The sequence below is a fragment of the Nipponia nippon genome, unplaced genomic scaffold, assembly GCF_047370975.1.
Source record: "Nipponia nippon isolate SJK-2023a ecotype South Korea unplaced genomic scaffold, ASM4737097v1 scaffold_16, whole genome shotgun sequence".
NCBI classification, from domain to species: Eukaryota; Metazoa; Chordata; class Aves; order Pelecaniformes; family Threskiornithidae; genus Nipponia; species Nipponia nippon.
In genome coordinates, this window is record NW_028262332.1 from 3022298 (window position 1) to 3044361 (window position 22064).

General features: G+C 51.9%; 1 protein-coding gene across 2 annotated transcripts in view; it reads right to left on the bottom strand.

Annotated features, from left to right (window-relative positions):
- Positions 1-22064, bottom strand: part of WHRN (whirlin) — a 56269-nt gene that overhangs the window by 21052 nt on the left and 13153 nt on the right. For both annotated transcript variants that reach the window (XM_087752876.1, XM_087752875.1), the window contains exons 2-3: positions 17416-17631; positions 5457-5582 (exon numbers count right to left, since the gene is read on the bottom strand). In XM_087752876.1, the coding sequence (XP_087609002.1) occupies positions 5457-5582; positions 17416-17631 (342 nt within the window). The remainder of the gene's footprint in view (positions 1-5456; positions 5583-17415; positions 17632-22064) is intronic.

Here is a 22064-nt window from a genome sequence, read left to right on the forward strand (position 1 = left end):
GAAGGGATTTTTTGCTAATTAGCATAGATAATAATTATTTTTTTTCCCCAAAGTCAAGGACAACTGGGAAGGTAACAAAAGACTGCAGAGATGCAAAAGAACCATCTATTAAAACAAAGGTTGGCCCTGGCAAATTATTTGCTGTATGCACAGCTCCAAACCAGCACAGAATAAAAGAAGTAACAATAAGACAAAAAAAAGTTAAAATAAGCCACAAAAAAATTATTGCCCTGCATATTTCAGGAACAAGTTTTCAGTTGTGCTCAGCTAACGGTGGGCGGACACAACAGGACCTGCTGAGTGCCCGACCGCTTCTGAAAATGGGATTATTCTCATTTCCTAGGGAAAAATCTACCCTGAAAAGCAGGGACTGGACAGGACATGTGAAAGGTGACAGACTGCAGACAAGCAGCAGAGTTCAGAAATAACACACCTCGATGACGGGCTTGGCTCCTTCTCTTTCTGGAGACAGAGAGAATAACATGGGAAAGGGAGGTGCAGTCAAGAGAAACTTAATGGGCTTAAGACAAGGGTTCTGAGCACCTGAAGTCTCTTATAAGTAATCAAAATTGGCTCTGGGAGAAATTCAGTCACATGGACAGAAAAATAGGTGAGATTTTAAACATGAGTTAAAGTTAAATGACACCAAATTGAGCTGGGAATAACAGGGCTAATAGGATGCCAAGTGGTTTGGCACTAGCACTAGTCTTATTTAATGCCACTAATGTGCTGGAAGAGAGGTTAAATTACACTCGTGGATACCACTAAAGCAGGAGGAGTCTCTCTCTAGCACGAATAATTACCAAAAGCAGACCTTAAGAAATTAAAAATATCGGCAGGAAAAAGTACGAATCGATTTAGAAATGGCCAAATTAAGACTCACAGAAAAATAAGGAGGTACTCAGCTTCCCCAGGAGGGAAACAGGTCCAACGAGGCCAGCACGGCCCGTTGGAAGGACAAGAGACAGATTTGGGATCAAGGCAAGGGAACAGCGGGTGCCAAGTGCTGTCGGAAAACATGTTCTTTTCCCCAAACACCCTGCAATACAAATACGAGGAACAAAGCAGATACAGACTGGAAATGAAAGCCTACAAGGAGAGAAGCTTGTCTCTTGGGGCAGGCAGTGGTTTTGGCACTGCTGAGGTTTCTGGTAGCCTCCCAGAAGAGGGGCAATTTAAGCAACATCTGTCCCCACAAAGGTGGCATCGTTTGAAGGACCACTCCGCACTGCCTCCAGTGGAAAGGTTGGATCTTGCATACCACAACCACTCACCTCCTCACGGAATTTCTCACTGTACAGCTTATTCCCCAGGCTCCGAGGCAGCCAGGAGGCTCTTTTTTATCTTCTCTTTTTCAGTATCTTTTTTGTCTATGTGCAGACCTCAAAATACAAGCCAGTTTTCAAGAGGCAGCTTCATGACTGCCACTGATGATGTAAAATCATTCACCTCTTCCTATTTACAGTCTCTTTTTCTCGCCTTTGCCTGTATATGGATATAGATGGATTGTGGTAGCCTCTTTTTACCCCAGCCTTTGTGCTGGGAACTCAATATTGAGTTGTTTGTTCAAAGAAAGCTATCTGAGATCTGCTATTTCAGATGTAAAGGTCAAGGAGAGCAAAAAAAAAATGTGGCTTAAAAAAGATCCTTACAAAATACATCGCCAGAAAAAATGAACGAGGAAGAAATCGGGACGAGCAGAGCCACGAACGCCAGCAGAACAAGCTCAGCTCCTGTGTGGCATCGCTGCGGCCATCACGAAGGAGGCGGGAAGGACAGCAGCCAAAAGCAAAGGAGACTGGCTCACGTTCCTCCTTTGCAGTCTTCTGTTAACCTGCACTTTTCAGTCTGAGAACTTACACCGAGGCAGCATATTTTAAAACATGCCCGAAGAACACATTGTCAGAAGTTTCATAAATGAATAAACATAAAGAAGGCCAAGGCCAAGAGTATGAATATTTAATTATTGACTGACTGCAGCGATCCAGCCTGTTTTCTGCCAGCACCTGCAGAGCGCTCTGCCTCGTGGCCATGAAGCCGGGGGGAGCAGAGCAGCAGCACCCAAACCGGCATCAGCAGGGCTAGATCTCCTCCGGGACCCACTTCTCCGGACCACGGGCCCTGCTTCTGTAGCAGACAAAAGCCAGCTTAGCTTTCAGGCCTGAGAGAAACTTCCTTGGTTTTGACTGGCTTTCAATACTACGTTGTTTGCCCTTTAATCAAAATTTAAGGGAAATGTAAAACATGTTATTAAAGCATCCACAAATTCTGATTTGGTGCCGTAGACGCAAGAAGGTTTTCCCTAAAATGAAGTCTGGCAGAATCAAGCTAAACAATTCTGGTAACAAATTCAGTGAAAGCAGCAAAACCCACAGCAGCATTCACCGCCTGGGAAGTCAGCCGGAACCTTCCCATCGACCCAGCAAGGTTGGGTTGAGCCCACATTGAACAAATCCACATTTCTTCTATTTTAGAGAGCAACGAATTATCTGAAAACCACATTCACCCATCAGTTCTTCCCCCCTCATGGCACCACATCCCTTCCACCACCACCTGGAGCGGCACAGGGAGCGCGTGGATGCAGTCTAGACCCGACCGTGTCCAACAGCAGAACATAAAAGGCCTTTCTTTATCTCCAAACCTCCAAGCAGTTCTAAATTTACAGCCTGCAGCAAACACAAATCAGGGCGGGAAGCATCTGTGCGTATTTGAAATCACACAAAGCCTGACATTCAGAAAAGCATCGGCCTGCTGGCATGCACAGATCAGTTACTACAAAACAGGACAGCAAGGAGAGAGATATAAAGAATCAATAAGCAGAGGCTCTGGTGTGCAAACAACTGCCACGGTGCGGGGACCTTGCTTGGCAGGGATGGAGGGGAGCAGCACACACCGCTCCCTGTGCTTCAACTACAGCATGTGATTATTTTCTTGCCTTCCTAGCAGGCATGAAATGAGAGGTGGAGGGATAAAGCCGTGTGTTATGCTGCTGTGACTTTTCCCGCGTGTGCGAGTTTGCAGCACGACGTTAGCTGTGCTGAGCTCACCGGCAGGCAGACCGAACCAAGAAAAGCAGCAATTTCCCCCGTGCAGCAAAGAGAGGGGTTTGGAGCAGTATGGAAGCACTAAACATGAAAAAACCAGAAGAACCTTAGGAAAACAATGCAACTTCTTTTTCTTTTCCTGCCTGTCATCTTTCAGGCTTCTAGCGTGTACGAGATGGAGCCTGACACCCCGGCACAGGGTCAGCAGGTGCTGGGGACAAACAGGCTTGCTTCAGATGGTGGCTCCAAAGTCACCCACGTGACGCCCGGGGCACCTCGAGCCAGTCCCTCTCTTTCCAGCTCTATTAGGCAGAAACAAATTGTCCTGTGCCTCTTATCACCTCTGTCTTGAAACCCTGGCGTCCCAGAGCACTGTCCCTGCTGCCTCTCACCATGACCTTGCGCTAACGAACAAGCACGCGTTGACGTCCCTGGGTCCGGTGTGCAGGCAGAGCGGCTGCGAGGAGTAACATACCCAGAGGAGTAACGTGTGGTCTGGGTGAGAAGGATGGTCTGCAGGCAGTTCCCAGCAGCGGCTCTCACTTCTGGCTGCCCTGAGCACCACTCAGCCACCTCCCTAGGATGCTCCCACAGTTCCTCGTCCCTGGTGCCCAAGTGACCCTCTCATATGGCAGGGTCCAAAACCCCGTTTCCCTGCTAAGGACCTGCTAAGGAGAGATTAAGGCTTGGATTGATCCAAACCTCCAAGTCCAGCATTTTCATTCTGTGTCAAAAAGAGTCAGCAGAGAGAAACAGGAGCCTGCAGTGGACAATTAAGTTCAGAAGTGGTTGCATTACCCCCGCAAATGTCTCCTTGTCCGTAAAGGGAACCCTGGTGACCTCCGTGCCCAGTTAGATGCAACATTTTGTGCCACAGCAACTTGAGGGACAGGATCATATCTGTCCCAGCCCAAATCGCAGCCCTCTCCACCAGATTGTCCGTCCACTTCAGGCTACCAGCCTTTACAGATTTAAGTGACTTTACAGGGCCACTGGAGCAAAGCTGAAGGCTTAGCCCTAAAATCTCTGGGGTTGATCAAGAGAGAAACATATTACTTCACAATACAGACTGGGGATCAGAGCAGATTACCCCTCGATCCTCAGCAGTTCAGCACCATTTCAGGGGATTGAGAGAACGTTAGAGAGTTTAACATCCATCAATTCTTGACTGACACAAGGAGCAGGGAAAGAACTGTCTCCCAGAGCCCATGGGATTGCACTGGAGGAAGCAAAAAAGGCACAATGTGATTGCAGGGAGTTGGGTCATTTAGAGAGAAAAAAAAACACCAAAAAAGAAACCCTGGGTGATGAAGTAAAATGCTACAGCCTGTGAAGTTTGAGTCTCAAACATGCCCCATCCATCAGCAGCACAGAGATGCTGCACCCAAAGTCCAATAGCTCCCTTTTCAACTTATTTTACTGGTGAGTGTCCTAGAACATATACAGTTTTAACCCTAAATGCCCCTTCCAGGAACAGCCGAGGTCCCAGGATGTCCCATCGTGTTCTGAGACCTGGTACCGTGGGAAGGATGGAGGAGCTTGGAGGTGATGTGTGTGCACGTGTACATGGTGGGATCAAAGAGATGTAGGATCTCTCTTTACAAGGGGTCCGCAGCAAAACTGTAGGACTCTGGATCAGTCCAGCCTCAGAAGGGCCCAGCCAACCCACAGAGCATCCTTTAGGAACCTGTTGGACTATGGAGGGAGCCTGACGTAGCTGGAGGTCACACCAAGTTGGGCTGCTGACAGATCAGCTCTGCTCTAGCCCCGAGGGCAATCCTGCTGTTTCTTCTTGTTAAGACACGATCCTTGCGAATGCCAGCGCTGCAGAGGAAACCAGCACGCGCCTGCTCCCCCTGCAGCGAGCCTGGCCGCCTCTCAGCGTGGCAGCTAAACACATTCCCTGCAGGCAGGCTAGGAGCACCTTCTGCAAAACACTAGCTCCAAACATAATGGGTTTGGATGCGAGATGCAGGGAGAGGGCACAAAACCAGGAGCTTTAATGGAAAACTCTTCCCTGCCAGCTCAGGGAGGCAAGAGTGACTTTCTTCACCTGCCAGGTCTGGGCTGCACTCTCAGATACCTACACCAAAGCCATCCCCAGGCTATCTCCAGGGGTCAAAATCAGGTGTGAGGGTGTGCTAAGGCAGAAGGCAAGTACAGCCTACTCAGAAGGCGTAAGGCTGCATTTCTCTCTGCGCAACAATCTTGCTCCCTCTAGGCTTAGTACCCAAAATGTCTCAAGAACCTGCCCTGAAAAGCCACCCCCCAAAATGCAATGCTCACCCCTCCATTGAGAGCCCTGCTCGGCCGGGGGCAGAGGGGCAGGAACAGCAGCAGTTACGTGCCGACACGGCCCTGCAGCCACAGCGCGTGAAGCTCTGCCCCAGCCCGCTCTGGGGTCGTTCTTACCTTTAAGCCAGTGCTCTCTGCTTCAGAGCCTTTATCCACACCGGTGATGTAGATGCCCAGGGAATACTCTGCCCCTCCTCGGATCATGAGGCCCAGGGACTTCCCCTCATTCAGGACCAGATTCACCTGCGGAGGAGGAGGAACATTGATGTGGTGTCTGAGCACTGCACAAAAGCAGGCGCAGCTCCATGCTTCTGGCAACAGCCACGTCCCCCCTGCTGCCTCCAGCTCTCCCACCAGTTCCCTAGTGAGCAGTGCACACCCCGGGACAGAGCCACTTCTGCAGATGCCCCCAGCCAACCGCAGCCCCAGACGGAGCTCCAGACCAGCGCTGTCACCTCCCTGCTGCAGCTGGCTCCTGCAGCAATGCAGAGGAGTGGGCAGAGCAGGTCTAGCTGCTCCTGTGGCTCCCTAGGCTTGTCCGTCTCCCCGTGCCTGGACAAACGGTCAGGGCTGGCTGAGGCTCAGAAGATGCTTTAGAGGTGCATGGCCTGCAAGGTGGGCAATGCCCCGTGCATCCCCGGAGAGCAGCACGGCCGACCACAGACACGGCAAGGACAGACAGGGTGATTCTACCAAGGGGGACATCTGCCAGTGAAGTGTGGAGAACATGCAACATCCGTGACTTGGGTTTGGTTTGTCTTTTCCTGTTTTTCAATAATTTAGAGGGTCAAGCGGAGTGAGAGGGCAGATCGTGTTGAGAAGGTGCAGAAGTCTGGCTCTTCCGAAGGAAAAGATGGAAGAAGACAGAAAGATGATGGAATGACATCCAAGACCCAGGTGACAAATCCAGAAGTAAAGCACTGGCCTGGAAGGAGGTTAATGCCTCAAGTGGAGCAAGTAATGGTGTTTCAGGAGGGGTCTGGGCCTCAGGAAAGGAGACACAGCTTAGGCAAGGGCTGAGAGACCATTCTGCAGGCTGGAGTCCAGCTGAGGCATCAGCCGGAGAAGGGACTGCCCTTCTCCTGCCTGCTCCACAGAAACCCAGCCTCCAGTCTTAGCAGCTAAAAACATCAACTAATAAAGCAAACTATAGGTTTCACTCCAGTTTATGGCAAAGACCCTGAGGATCCAGACGGAGCTGCTGCTCAGCTCTTTGGCTGAAGGCCAGGCTGCTCCGGCCCACTGCACCTCCCGTGACACCAGGCCAGGTGTCGCAGGACACAGGGTGACAAAGCAGCACCAAAGGGGCCCTTCTGATCCCGTTCTGCAATCCTCAGAAACACGAGGAGGCAAACGCGCAGGCGAAGGGAGAGGTAGGATACACGGCCAGCTAGAGCAACAGGATAGCCGTACCCCGCCGTGTCCCTCGGCCGGACAGGACAGCTCCTGTGGGACAGGGCAGGCAGTGGGGAATACGAGAAGGAAATGCCAGCTCTGGAGGACTAAGAGGGGTCAGCACGCACAGCCTCGGGGGATTACAACCACAAATCAGAGGAAAAGTTGATCTGTGGCAGTTTTCAGTGCTCTCCTTTTACAGGTGCATCTCTGGGCTAGATACCTAGCCGAGAGAAATCCCAAAGCACCCCTGACGGAGCGGTGCCAGTCAGCCCTGGCTGCGCATTGCCCCTCTGCCTGCCCGTGCCCCGTGCAAATGTGTGATTACACAGCAATTACCCACATCCACCCGGACTGGGAAATAGCCCAGCTCCATTTCTCTACCTTTCTTTTACGTAGTGGTGGCTGCGAGGGGCCGTTCTGGGCACTCCTTTCCCTGGAGACAAGCACGGCAGAGGCACAGCCCCGGCTGGTCCTCGCCCACCTCCACCAGTCCGGCCATCGCCCCCGCAGCAGTTACCGGTCTTCGCAGGACACCCCACCCAGGCACCCTGCCCGTCCAAGGCACAGAAGGCACTCCAGACTCCTCCGCACAGCCATGTGCCTTATTATCTCTAATTAATAATGCTAGGACAGATTTTTCCATCTATCTTGCCAGCACATACTGCAACAGACGTTTAATATTTCCCACAAACCTCCGACAGGCTGAAGTACCACGCAGCACCTGGCCAGCTGTTTTCCCCACCAAATGCTGGCCGCAGGGCTGATTTTGCAAGGGACGCCAAAGCTATTAGCCAGCTTCCCACCTGCCTTCCTCCAGCCTCTCCTGCTCAGGGGGCCTGATGATATATGAAAGTTCAGGTGAGAATTCAGAGTGAACGAGCAAGCCTGCGTTTAGCTCCCTTGAGGACTCTCAATTTGAAATGGCCTTTGTTCACTCGCTGCATGACATTTTCTAAATGAATAATTCCAGGGTTTTTTTTGCTTTTGTCCCAAGTTTTAAGTCAGTTCTGGAGAAAAGCAGACAGCAGGAATAAAAACAAATGAGAAAAGCCAAAATGTGTTTCACACTGATAGAAACAACCAGAAACAGACTGTTTGTGAATGCCTTTTATATTTAAAACTCTTCATCACAGTCAAACCCAAAGCTTGCACATTTACCTGAATGGAAAAGTCATTTCCAGCAAGTCGCTAATTAACCTGCCTCGCTAGAGAACACAGCATCACGCAGGGAATTTAGCCCAGCCTTAGAGAGGCTGGTATTGAAAACCCATTTTCTGTCTTGGTGGTGGTGCAGCAGCAAGACAGAAATCAGCAGCAGGACATAAGTCTACCCAAGGACTATACACTGCAAGATTTTGTACTTTGAGAAACGGATGCCAAAACAGCTCCTGCTTTTCTATACCGGTATCTCAGCTGGCTGGCAACTGCATTGATGCCTCATCGGCTGCACGTGTTTTATGGATCTGCGAGCTAAAGCTGGGGCGATCCCACGAGTGCACTGCCAACACAGGCAGGGTCTCGGCATGGCGCCGCTGCCCTCTGCGCTCCAGGAACAGCCGTGCTGTGGGAAGCCGGAGAGCGAGAACTGTAACACATTAACTCCCTGTACCAGCATCCTTGTCTGGGGCTGCACAAAACCGACCTTCCCTGGGTTAGTCCCTCCCCTGCTTTAAAGTGCACAAAGTGCTGGAAACAGTTTTAGGATTGAAGCATTATAGAGGAACCATAAAGAGACCTTCACGCTTCAGGCGGGAGAGTGGGCACTGTACCCACCCAACAGAGCGTTTGCCTGTCAAAATCAAGGGCAGCTTAACTTTCTTCTTTACATGAAAACATCGCTCTGCACACAGAATGATTACTTTATTGAACGTTGCACTGGGTTTTATTAAAACCAGAAAAATATTAAACTTTTCCAAAGTCCTTCTCTTTTCTCCCCATTTGCTTAATGACGTTCAAGGTTTCCCTTCTGCCACAACCTCTTCACCACACCGTGGCCGTATCTTTCAAAAATCCCCCAACTTTGGAAGAAAAACAAGTAGCAGAAATGCAGCAAAGTGCACGCAATCACAGATCAGGGTCAAAACAGACTGGATAACGGCAACGCTCCCTCTCTACGAGTCCCTGAACAACAAATATACGTGCCAGCACTTCCCGGGAGTGAGCAACACGAGGGGCAGCTCTGTATCAAGACATTTAAATTTCCCTTTAGCGCTAGTCGGACGGGCTGGTAAGCTGAGAAGCTGCTCTCCCCACCCCGATATCATCAGATCGAGTAAGAGATACTCCCTCTCCCTAGAAACGTGACGTGCTGCTGCGGGAGCTGGTTTGTTTATACGCGTACCGGGCAAAGCTAGACTTCAAGAAGCAGAAAGCAATGAATACAGCCCCAAGCAATAAAGGTCTGAAAGACCTTCCCGCAAACCCAAGCTGCGTGGAAAAAAACCCTAAGCACTACTTAAAAATATGTTGCCGCTGGCAATCCCAGAAAGTTGGGTTGTTGAGGGCTTAATTGCATTTCTTAATCAACTAATACCTACGCCTCTCCGAATAAACCCTGCGGAAATCGCAATAGAAACTCAGGCTGCCGGGAAAAGCACGGCAGCAGCAGGGGCCGGAGAAATAACCACTCTCGGAGCATTCGGCTTATTGACAAACTGCAGATTTAGGGAACAGCCGAGAAATAAAGCGAGTGCTCGCAGGCAGGGGGCTCAGTTTAATCAGAGTGGGGAGCGATGAGGGAGGCAGGAAGGAGGAGCGGAGAGAGAGCGTTCAGGAGCCAAACCGCGAGATAAGCTGATTGCCAGGATGAAGCAAAGGCTGAGTCACTCCCTGTTAAGGGCTTAGGGATAAGAGGGGGGACTGTTTTGCAGACTATTTCCCCAGGTCCGGCTGTTTCCAGTGACGGGGCACATGGCAGAGATGGCGTTTGGTGGGGTTGGCGCCGTCAACGCTGGCGGCCGCGGGCACAGCACTGCCCACACGCCCGCTGCCATCCCTATCGAGGGGACCTCTCCAGGCTGTGTGCCCTCGCTCCAGCCACGGCTGTGGGGTGGGAGGGAGACTGCAGGATGAGGGCGAAGCACAAGCCAAGCTGCTGTCCGAGGAGGGAGCTACATACGTCCATTGTGACCAGGCTGTTGTTGCCAGTGGTTCCCACCACCGTGACTTGATCCCGCCATGACGAAAAGCGCTGATCCTGGGTCCCACTGGGAACAGACCCCCAGCACACCATTACCTGGACCAAGCCCTTCTGCTCGGGCTTTTCCACTCAAGCAAGCAGGTTTGTACATGTATGATTAACACTTCTGTGCCAGTCTTTTCCCAGAAGAGAGCATTTTGGTTACATTTCCACTTTATGTTTTCTCCCTCCTCAGCTCTCCCCCCGTTCCGCTGCCAGGCTGAAGCTCAGAGCAAGAAGCTGTAATGAACCTCAGGGGCCAAGACCAGGGAGAGCCGGGATCGCTCCCAGCTGCTAAATGCACGGCTGTCCTAATGCCTTCCTAAAACAGAGACGGCAAGCATGGCTGTGCAGAAGCGCAGCTATTCTGGTGGGGGAAACTGCGGACACCCAGGCAAGGGAACCCCCGCACCTTGCTGAGAAGGGCCAGGTAGCCCCAGGCTCACGGTAGCCCAGACGCCGCGCAGTCCCCACCTCCTCCCCTACACTGTACCAAGGCTGCGTCCAGCCCCAAGCTGCTCCCGCGTGTACAACGCAGAAGCATTTGGAAGATCAGGGTCACAATTATAATTTCAATTTCAACACTGAAACATCTGCCGCCTCCTGTAGAAGGAAATGAAGGAAAAAAAAGCCATCATCAGTAAGGCATTTGCTATGAGTTGATTCCTGCATGGGATTTCTTTGCTCTGGGTTTATGAAATTATCTGTTGACAGATTCAATTTCACCATTAGAAAAAGCACTTTCAGACAAGAGTTACTCCGCATCAGTAGGATTCAGCACACAGCTGCATGAGTGGCTGAGGTTTCACCCACGCCGACAGCTATTTCCATGCCATTACTGCTACCAAACAACAAAAACAACAGTCAAGGAGGCTTGCAGGGCTCATCCTCCGCCTGCTTTCCAAGGAAACCCCACTGGCTTATGTCTAGACATCCTGCAAACGTGCGAGCAGAGCTCACAGGAACGCAGAGCCAGCTCATGACCCATTAACTGAGGCACCGGGAGCAGCAGAGTCACAGCTGCTAGGGGAGCCGGAGCCATCAGAGCTGCCCCAACACCAACCCCCCTTCCAGGCCAGGCTTTGTAAGGCCATGCTGGGGACTTTGCTGTCACAGCTACACTGGCAGCCACCTCCAAAAGTGTTTAATATTAGCGCAGCTACAGCGCTGCCTTTGCCTATACAACAGGCATGTGTCGGGCACCGATGTGCAAACAGGTTCCCGTAGCAGGTGTCTGCCGGGGCAGCGAGCGTCTCCCACGGCTGAGAGGGGACACTCGGAGCAGAGGGACAGGCAGGCAACAACAGAAGCAGGGCAGGACAGTCTCTAAACCTGATCCCAAGCCTCAGCCCAGCAGTGCTGCTCAGCCTTTGGCCACGCTGCTGAGCCCAGCAGCTGCCTCTGCACTGAGCAGCGCTCGACTCATGCAACGCTCCGTAGCTCGGGGGCACAACGATCACTTTTGGGTGCTTTTTTTGCTTAGAGTGCCTGAAATAACAAAGAAATGGCACTGCTGCCTGCCAGCATGCGGTGAGGTGAGTGAGGCCTGACCCAAGGGATGTTTTCGGGTAATTCTGCTGGGCCAGTGCTACAGATGGCCCAAGGCAGAAGGATACCTTTTATCCCCAGGGAACTGGGGGACCAGTGGCTCATGTCACATACTCCAGTCACCACAGGAAACCTGCAGACAAGTGGGGAGCTTACCACATACCCCCGAGTAGCCTGGAGAGGCTTCTAGCTGCAAACCAAAGCAAATCCCAGCAAGGTCAGAGCGAGCGAGCAGCGAGAGACGCAGGGAGCTGTATCACCTCGCACTGAAAATGTCATTACAATCTAATAGAAATAAATCCTTCCTTATCTCTTCCGCATCTCTTATCCTTCACGCTCTAGTAGTCACCATTAGCGTCTCAAACATTCAAGCCACTCACTATTATCACAGATATATTTTTTCTTTTTTTCTTCTTTTTTTTTGTTTTTTAATAATAATTATAGCTACTTCTGAATACCGAACTGCCTGAAGGCAAGCTCGCACTCTCTTCTTTATGTATATTTTCTTTCTTCTGCTGCTTAAAGGAATAAGCAGCTCCCCTGGCAATAAGCACATTAGAGCAACGTTTCAGCTGATGAAATGGCGTTTCTCAGAGAATTAGCAGTCCGACACTTGCAGAGCATTTGGCACAGTTCATCTTCCTCCCAGCTCAGCAGCACCTACGAGTTTTTGCTGGCTGATGGTTTCCAAAGGGCTTTTAATGAAATAAGCTGTTGATCCCAGAAGTACATTAATGACAATTCACAGCACAAATGGTCCTTGCTGTTGTGAAAAATGTAGTGGACTTAAGCTTGAACAGATCATAAAAATCAAACTGCTCTGAAGCACAAGGTGACCACTGGAAGCAGGTCCCACCTTCCCAGCAAGCAACATCCTCTGTCGGGATGGCGCTGGGGGACGGTGACCCGCTCCTGTGTCTGTCCTGGAGACAGCCAGCCCCAAGGACGTTTCACCAGAGCTTTGCACTAGTGCAAGCCTTTTGTTTCACGCTTATTACTGACCACCATCGCTGGCTACTTCACCTGCACAGGGCTCTGATAAAAGACTGGATCCATTGATTACGACTACAGGGAAGGCTGCCCTTACTGCAGGAAACTAATAATAGCAAAACTTGGGAAATACGGCTGTCTCTTCGACCTGCCACAGACAACACAGACATGGAAACTGTAAAGATTTGCAATAAACCACGACACTTGCACAATCACAAGTGCATATCTGCCAGCACCTCCTTCATCCCTCCGTTCCCTTTAATCCTTGCATCCCTTCTTGCGCCTTCTCATGAGATACCATTCGTGTTAGGTCAGGTCTACACTGAATAATTGGCCTAGATCTTTGGATTCACCTCTTGCTCATCCACACGGAATAGCCTCTGACCCAAGCTTGGTGCAGGCTGGATTTTGGCCCAGAACCACTGACTGGAACAGGATGGTGAAAGCAAAGCCAGTGGACAGCTGACAGCCCACCAGTAACTTCCCAAAGCCCCATAATGGCTTCTTCTGCAGCTGACAGCGAAGAAATCCCAGTGTCCACACAAAAATATGATAGAAAGCCAAGGGCAAGGAATGTGCCAGCCGTAGGCCAGCAATGCTGGCTGCCTTCTGCGCTAAACCCGTGCAGAAGCTATCCGAGGAGGTCAGACTGACCCGTCAGCTGGAAGCCCAACCACCCTGGCTGCACACCAGTCCAGCCCACCTGCTCCACGCCTCCAGCCCGCTGTCCGGGTGCCCGCTCCGGGACGGTACGCAGCCACCCACCAGATCCCTCCTCCGCCAGACGGATCGGTTACACTATCACACACACGCCAACAGCAGCGGTTTCCATTTCAAGACTTTTGATAATGAATGCTTCTGCCTACAGATAAGCAAACTTGTTAAACTACGCTACAAAACCCATCCTTTCAGGCATACAGATCAGATGTGCTGAAGGGAAAGGCAGCCAGACAGGGATATCTCTATTGCTTGATGAATGTAGGATGCCTCCACCAACCTTGAACTTAACCTTGCAAAAGCTGGCAATACCACCTTAACGACAGCAGCGTTGCAAGCTTACTGAACTACAGCAAAGCCTTAACAAACTTGCTGGCTTGCATCGCTTCAGCCTCCCGCTGTAGGGCTGAAGTCTGATCTCTGCTGTACTTTCCCAAACGGTGCCCGTTCGAAAGCTTTTGCATATGTATTCCAGGACATTCAGATCGATTAGAAATGGGGGGGGGAATAACCAACTAATCCCCAGCCCTTCCTGTAGAATGTAAAACCATCCAGAAATCAAATAGCCCTCGGGAGTACCTGTCACTTCTGGTTGACTGGGCTGAATTAACCAGGGACATGTTGCATTTATTTGCATATCTGTGAACAGAATAACCCCACTTTCAACAGTTAAATGTATATATCTCTCTCTACACATACAAATAAAAAGAGAAAAAACTAGAGGCAGGCTGCTCCCTTGTTCTGGGACACATTTTCATCTCTTGATGGTGCATAGTAAGTCAGGAGAAAGCAACTCGGCTAATTCATGCCCTGAAGCGCGTGTTCAGACAAATGACCCAGGCAGTCACACCAAGTAACCCCTCTCACATCCACCACCCAGGTCAGGCTCCCCTCACTGCCAGCCAGCCTCTGATCACGGTGGGGCTTTCACCGTCAGCTGGCAAAGCAAGGCACCTCTGGATACAGAAGTGTCTGGGTAGCCTTGGTCATTTAAAAGTTGTAGCATCCACTAATTTCTTTTGCCGGTCTTGCAGATGGGAATTCAGGAGCGGAGGTTATCACAACACGCATACCAAGCCTTGCACGTTGACAGCAGTGAGCAGGGCTGTGAGGAGGAGCTGGGTTTGGAGGCAGGCTCAGGGCAGTGCAAGCAGCGGAGGGGCCAGGGTGCTGCTCTGAAAAACCTTGGGTCCCCCCAGTGTTAACAGCTACCGCTGACAGCACTGCTGAACCACCGAGCCCGCAGGCTGGGGAGAAAGGTGCATCGTGCTTGTGGTCAGCAAGGACGGAGGCCCATTACGAGGGCAAGGAGAAGGCCTCCAGGCAGCACCGAGAGCTGCGCTACAGCAGAGCGGGAGGCACGCTGGAGGCTGACACAAGACATCAAGGGCCACCAGCAGAGCTGCGTGGGGGTCCCAGGACCAAAACAACACACGGTGGATAGCTTCTGTTAGAAATGCCAGACACAGCCAGCGTGGCACGGAGGAGCAGGATGGGAACCGCAGTGATCGATGTCACTGCTGACACGCCACGGAGGAGCAGTGCCTGAATAAAACTACCTCTATGTAAAGGACTTTTATTAGTTGTGAGCCTCCTATATTAATCACAACCAATTAATTTAATCTTCAGCAACACGGAGAAGTATAGAAAGGCTATCCCGGTTTGACACCTGTAATGAGTATGAACTAAACTCTGAATTCCCAAATATTCAGAGTCTGGGCTGTGCTCTGAGCTCACCTTTATAGCTATAAAAAGGGTGACTCTGACAGGTTCTCTGTCTGAAGGTTGAATACTGCCCATTCTCATGATGCCAGCATTACCCTCTGCATCAGATCTTTGCACACCCATTTCTGTGAGCTTCAGACATTTCCTACAACTGTCATTGACTCTTCCCACGTTAACAGAGGGGCCTTCACCCCCCTGCCCTGGGGTCAAAGCACGATCCTCCACTACAAGAAGCCAAAGGGCTGTCTGACTGCGTGAAGCAGCACCAAGGAATGGAAGAACAAGCTCAGATTTTGGAAGACCCAGTTGGAGTGTGAGGCTCTTCACCACTCCTCACACCGGGGCAAAAGGTCCTGAAGCCAGCAAGCCATGAGCTGGTAGCACCACGAAGGCTGGGCATCCCACCCAAGGCTCAGAAATCTTCCAAGTGCAGCGCTGCCACGAAGAGGCATCACAGCAACAGCACCAGAGAAGCACAGCTCAGGACAACGGCAGTCACTTCTGTGAGCCAAGGTCCTGCAGCCCAGCTCAGCCAGAACGGTGCCACAGCGGGAGACTTGGAGCTGGGGTCCCCTTCACACCTTGGGAGTGAGTGTATCCAACAGCAGCCAAGCCCAGCGTGGATACTCTTCGAAGTTTAACGTGGCCTTAACTCAACTTGGCTTTCTTTGCTTCCAAAGTGGATTAAGCTATGGTAATTAAAGCTCTTTTAACTTGCAAAGGTCAGTTGGATTCATTTTCCTGTGCACCCCCTGGCAGACAGCCTTGACAAGCTGAGGACCAGGAGCCGTACAGAGGCGGGCGCTTTGGTCTGCTGACCAGCCCATGCAGCGGCCGAGCTGCCCAGAGACAGCCAGGGCTCCTGGAACCGCACCTCCCTAGGGACTGAGGGGAAGGGGCTGCCTGGGGCCGTGCGAGGCTCAGGCACTGGGCAGGGATGCGCACAGCTTCAGGCTCCTACGCGTTTCGTGTCGATACACAGCAAGGACTAAAGGAACGATGTGCAGAGAAACATCTCTTACCTACGGCTTCAAAGAGTCGCTGTCTGCTATATCAAGGTGACACTGAGTGGTGGTGGGGGGGACACCAGCACACCAGCAGCGGCTGCTTTCTCTTCTCCTTAAAGTAAAAATAATGGGCCCTTCTCCCTTGTGGCCCACATGAATATTTCATCAGCAAACTGCCTCATCCTGTATTAGATTTTTTTCCCTCTCTGGCTCCAGCTTACATATCCCTCCACAGCCTTTCCAGGAGGAGCTGAGGATATTTTGGGCATACAATCAAAGCACTAGGGACAGCCACAGTGATCTCAGGATAACAGGACGGAGGCTCCAAGCAACTCTGTGCCTTTGGGAAGCAAGCGCCCTGCTCGCTCGTATGACAGTACTCGGATGTCCCACGAATGCTGATGAGGCAACGCCATGTCCTGCTGGTACAGGATGAACAGGTTCCCTATCCATCACCACCGAGACAGCGAGCAGAGCCTGCCCCTCCAGCCTATGCCTCACTGCAAGGGCATCTGAGCACTGCTCCTCTGCGTCTACATGTCTCTAGGTCTGTTTGGGCACGGGAAGCATGAGGGAGAAGGAACACGAGATCCCCGAGATCAGATATTGCAGCTTGAACATATCCTCCACTGCCTTCATTTATAATAAGGCCTATTTAAAGGAGGGCAGGCTCACAGAGAAGAGGACTGGGAATTAGATGTGCCGATATGCTTTCCTTTCTGTCAAAGGCCCAAGATCCAGGCCCTGCTGGAGTGGCCAGCACTGGCCAGACACCACCAGCTCCCCCGGGTGCCATTACGAAAGCTGTTCCTTCCCGGCTCCTTTTTCACTTGACAGGGCTTTTTGCACAGGCACTGCTCAGGCCCTTCCTGGCTCAGCCTGCCTCTCCCCAATCAGAAACGGAAAATAATCCGTTTTATTTTATAGCATTTTTGGAAGAGAAAAGTATTTTTTTTTTTACTTAGACAAAACTGTCAAGAGACCCAAGAAAGCCTCACAGAAACACCAGAGGAAAGAGCTGAAATGCAGGAAGGGCAGTAACGCACTCCGAGATCTAGCCCTCCAAATCCACGAGCCCTCCTGAACGTAACATCTATGTCAGCCTCTCCATCACCACGTTGGCAGCGGGCCTCTAGCCAGAACAACCACCTGCCTGGGAAAAAGCCTTGAAAGCAATTTCTGGTTCGACCGCTGCTCCTAGCAGGACCCTCACCGCCAGACAAGTCTGCATCTGGACGATGCCTTGTCTGCAGCTCAGGTTCTACTTGCGTTAAATGGGAACAAAGCCAATCCATCCTGTCCTAGAGGGCTCCTCGGGGGAGACAGAGGGAAAGCTACACACCAAGGGAAAAAAAACAGGATCCAGTGCATCCTAAAGGAGAGACGGCTATCCCAATGGAGGCCAGGATCACACGAATGAAAAGCATAAAGGGAACAAAGAGGGTTGGCACCTACATGGTAACAGATAACCACAGACAGGCCCCCAGGGTTGTGGCTGATCCCCCTCGCTCACCTTCTTCTCATCTCCCTCTTGCAGGAGCTGGAGGTGGCTCCTCTTCTCGCCATCCTTGCGGAGGGAGCTGTTCTGGTGGTGCGGCAGGCCCACCGGCGGGGACACGCTCCGGCCCTGCGGGTCCACCCAGGTGTAGATGTGGTTGGTGACATAGCCCCCCGGGATGCGTCCCACCGAATGCACAGACAGGTTCAGCTTCTTGCAGCCTTTCAGTACCTGGAAGACAAGCCGAGCAGAGGAGGGAGTTAGTGCCTACTGAGGGGGGAGGACAATCTGCCCTGGGACTCTGGGGTGACATGGCTTTGCTCTTCCTTGAGGCTGAAAGATCTCAAGCTACTCTGCAACCACCAACTGAATGACTGAGCTACATAAAAAGCTAATGAAGGAGCTGGGATTTTTCTGTTCTCTTCTGAACAGCAGCAGTGTCACGGCAAAGGTGCTGCTGCTGACAGAGCAAATACGCTCTCCTCATCGGCCAGGGAAAAAGCAGAGTGAAGCGGAGTACGGGAGGCAAGGTGGGTAGTGACATGGGAGGAACCCCAGTATGGGCTGAACCTGAGACTGGGCAGCTCCTGCAGCTTTGGAGAGGAGTCGGAGCAGGACAGGGATCAGTGCTGGAGGAGAGCAGCACTGCTGGTCCCCACAGCTCAGCCCCAAACTCTGCCATCGGAAAAGCTCCTGATGCCTTCAGGGGACATTGCCAACACTTGCAGAAATTCAGCCTCTGTTGCCATTTCACTACCAGCTGCCTTCCCCAGCACAAGCAGTCAATTAATGAGTACAATAATTATTAAATATATACATATATTTAAAACAGCATGCACAGAGAGGACCTTGGGACCCAGATAAGGTAATTTGCCTTGCTTCTCTGCTCCTTCATCTTCCACTGTAAGAAGCTGATGTAGGCTTTATAGTAAACTTAAATTAACATGTAGAAGTTCTCCCTGGGGACAGCTGTAAGTGCTGATCCCTTCTGAGGCCTCAGGAACACCAGATGCTCTGGATCTGCTCTCAGAAAGGAGGGGCTTTGGGTTTTTTTTTCCATATATACGTCCTTTTGATGAGCTGCTCCTGCGAGGTCTCCTTTCCCCACTGAGCAGAGAAGCTGCCGAGCAAAGCTTGTGACCGGGAAGAACTAATACCGGCAGCACTTCGGTAAAGGGTAATATCGTCACTAATACTGGGCTGGCTGGATCCCAGCTCTGACCTGGCAACACTCCTGTCCCTCCCTGCCAGAGCCAGAGAGAATTCAGCTCGCCAGTTCCCAGTTCAGCATCTCCATCACATACAGCAATTTGGCTGCAAATTTGCCACATGCTCCCAAGGTCGTCACGTACCTGGAGAGCTTAAACAAGGACTGTGAAACCAACAGCCCCATCAGAACAACCACAGAGCACTCACTCGCTCGCTCGCTCCAGCCCCTGTCCCCTTTGCTCCCCCGGTCTCCTGCCGCCATCTCTTCTCTCCCTGCAAGCGCGTGGAGCCCAGCCCGGCCGGCAGACAGGCAGAGGTGCTCACCATGCTCCAGTTTTGCTGGCATCAGCCCGAGTCTCACTGGGGCAATGGAGCTATTGCTGAGCCCGCTGCCCACCCTGGGGTACCACGGCGTAGGGCCCACCCATGCCTCAGGGCACAGTTCAGCTTCCCGCCCCAAAGCCCCTTCGTAAGCTGCCACGCAGACAGGCTCAGGACGATCCAAACTCCACGGCAATGAGCTGGGGGTGGCAGAGAGGCTTCTACCTACCCTAGAGCTACCAGTGCAGAGTGACCCCCGTGTTTCTGTCAGGGCTGTACCCCATCTCAATCTCATTCTCCGTTCAAACTGGAGCCATTTCTATCAAGTCCTCTGTTAAGCCTGCACAACGTCATTTACGTACCTAGGTACCGAGACAGCAAACAGCACCGACAGTCCCATGAGCAAAGTCTCATTCTCAGGCTGCAACTCCTCATCAAGCACAGGCAAATGATGAGGATAATAAGTGATTTGTTCAACTGTGCAGGGTTACAGTCCTCCCTCTGCCACAGAAATGCCACGTGATCCTAACTGACGCTTGCACTATTTCCCCCTCTCAATGAAGGAGCAGGCTCTCCGTTGCACTTGTCCGGGGCATTCCTCACCTGTGTATGTTCCTACAATGCCTCAAAGCCAGCTGCTGAATGTCACTGTCATTTAAGGAGGAGAAAATGAAAAAAACCTGAGAGCTGAGGCTGGTTCAAGAGCACACACAGGGCCCTCCCTGAGCTGCTCTCTCCCCTGTCTCATTGCATTCACTGCCACCCCGTTCCCATGCGGATCTCTGGGACTGACACAGGGATCCCATTTCCTCCCTTCCTCAGAGCATCCATCCTGGCAGGGGAGGGGGCACCGAAGATAACCCTCCGGGCTTTCTACCACACAGGAGAGACACCAGGCGCAGGAGAAGCGACCGCGCGTAGGCAGGACCCCCAGCTCCGCACTGGGGAGCGTTCACAGCCTGCCCTGAGGACGGGGCAGCGGTTGTTGCTGAAGGCGGGCAGCAGGCAGAGCGCTGGCTGCTCCCATCCTGCCTCAGCTAAACGTGAGCCCTGAAAGAGCAGGAACAGCAGCAGGGCTGCTCTCTGGAGGCACAGTAAAGTTTCCAAGGATGCGAGGCCAGAGATTTACAAGGGACTTTTTATGTCCCCCTGCAGCTCCCTTGACAAGGCCACCAGGAGATGGGACCTCAGTCAACAGGGAGATGTTTTATGCATGAAGGTGACAGCAGAGAGCCGGGAAGCAAGGAGAGCAGCTGTCTGGCTGGAGGCAGCAGGCTGGGCCAGGGCTCCCCAGCAGCCCCAGTACAAGAGACACGGAGGAGGGAGCGAACAGAAGCTGGCGATGCCCATTGGGATGTTGCTGGTGACAGTCTCTCCCAGCAGAAGGCAGAGCTGCAGCGGGCAGGCTGGTGACACCCTGTGTAGTCCTTTATACATTTACTGAGGCTTCTCAAGGACTCAGTGAGTGAAGAAGTTTCCTGACCAGCAGAGTGTTTCACGTCCCCACTGCTAATGCCTGTTGAAGAGCTCGTGCAGGACTGTAATGGTACCCCACCAGGGGCCTTACCCACACTTTGGAGCCCTTCAGGACACAGCTCTGCCAGCCTCTGAGCCACCTGCACAGGTGGGTGACCTGCACCACAAGACACAGACTGCACCTTTTGGAGACCTTTTGGATGATCAGAGGTGGAGGAGGACAGTGGCACCCACAAAGGACTTCCCTTACTGCTGTGAGGCAGAGCGGGACCATCCATGCAGCTCAACGGTGGTAAACCAGCAACACCGACCTCAGTAGCTGGGGATTGCAGTTACCTGCCCTTGTGCTAGGTGCTAAACACCTCAAAGGGATGGTGCTCGCCCCAAGAAATGCAAGTGAGAAAGAGCAAGCAGAAAGGGGAGAAGTGAGGCACCTTGTCCAAGGTGACCCCACAACCCCCTGAGAAAGTTGGCGAGAGCCCCTCTTCTCTTGGCACGGCATCACGTCTACTTGGTGACGCTGCCCCTGCGTGCGGCTGAGCCTCCCTGCTTCCCGCTGCAACCCTGACCTGCTTTCCAGTGCCGCCTTGTGCAAGCCAGGCTGCGCCTCGGCCCCCGTCTGCTCCCACCCTGCCCCACCTGACGCACAGCCTGCAGCAGATGCCCCGCCATCGCGTGCAGCTCCTGTACAGCTGCCATCCTCTCTCCTTAAACTCGCTCTTCATCAGCTTTATAACCCACGACACCACTAAGGGCCATGACCCGAGCAAACCCTTCGCCCACTTACAAGCTGGTAGAAGAGCTATAGGCCATTGGGCACCCCCAAACCACACAGAACACGTGCGTATATACTGGCACGCAGGTGTATATAGGGTACGCACATGTAACACACCATCGCAGGCACCACCGAGACACACACATGTAGGTAAAAAGCAGTAGCTGTTGAACAGGACACAGCAATGCTATGGGACCATGTAAGAGAGTTAAACAGCTGATTTTCTCTAGAAGACAGTCTCCCACAGCCCTGATTCAACACGGCCCTCAGGCATGTGCTTCAGTGAGCAAGCATTTAAGCCTCTGCCTAGAACACGCTTAAGCACAGGTCTGAAATTCAGCTGGTAAAGCCCACTTATAAGCTGAATCTATTTGCAGTCTGAGTCTATTTATAAGAATAGATTTTTGGCTCGTGAGCTTGCATCAATTTGAATAAATTCTTTATTTTTATTAATTTTAGGATAAGCCTAGGCTTGTATCAGCTCAGGGGGTAAATCCTTCTTCAACCACAAGCACAAATAGCCTGAGCAATCTCTGCTTTTAACCTCCACTAGAAGCACGTCCACTCCAGTAAGCCAAAGTACAGCCCCTAGCACGAGAGCCAGAGGCTGAGGAGCACAAGGCTTGCTCAACACCACCCCGTCCTCCCTCCAGCCACCAAAGTCTTGTCAAAAATCACTGGGTGGTCAGCACAAACCGCTTCCCCAACCCAGCAACCACTAAAGTCAGTTTTGTTCAAATATTCGAGCTTCCTTTGTTCATTAGGCAGCCACCAGCCATTTAAACTAAAGCTGACACAGCTATGAGAGGAGATGAGAAGCGAAGCAGTGTTTTCCCTTGGATACCGGCACCGCACACGCTCCATAACGAAGCACAGCAGGCAC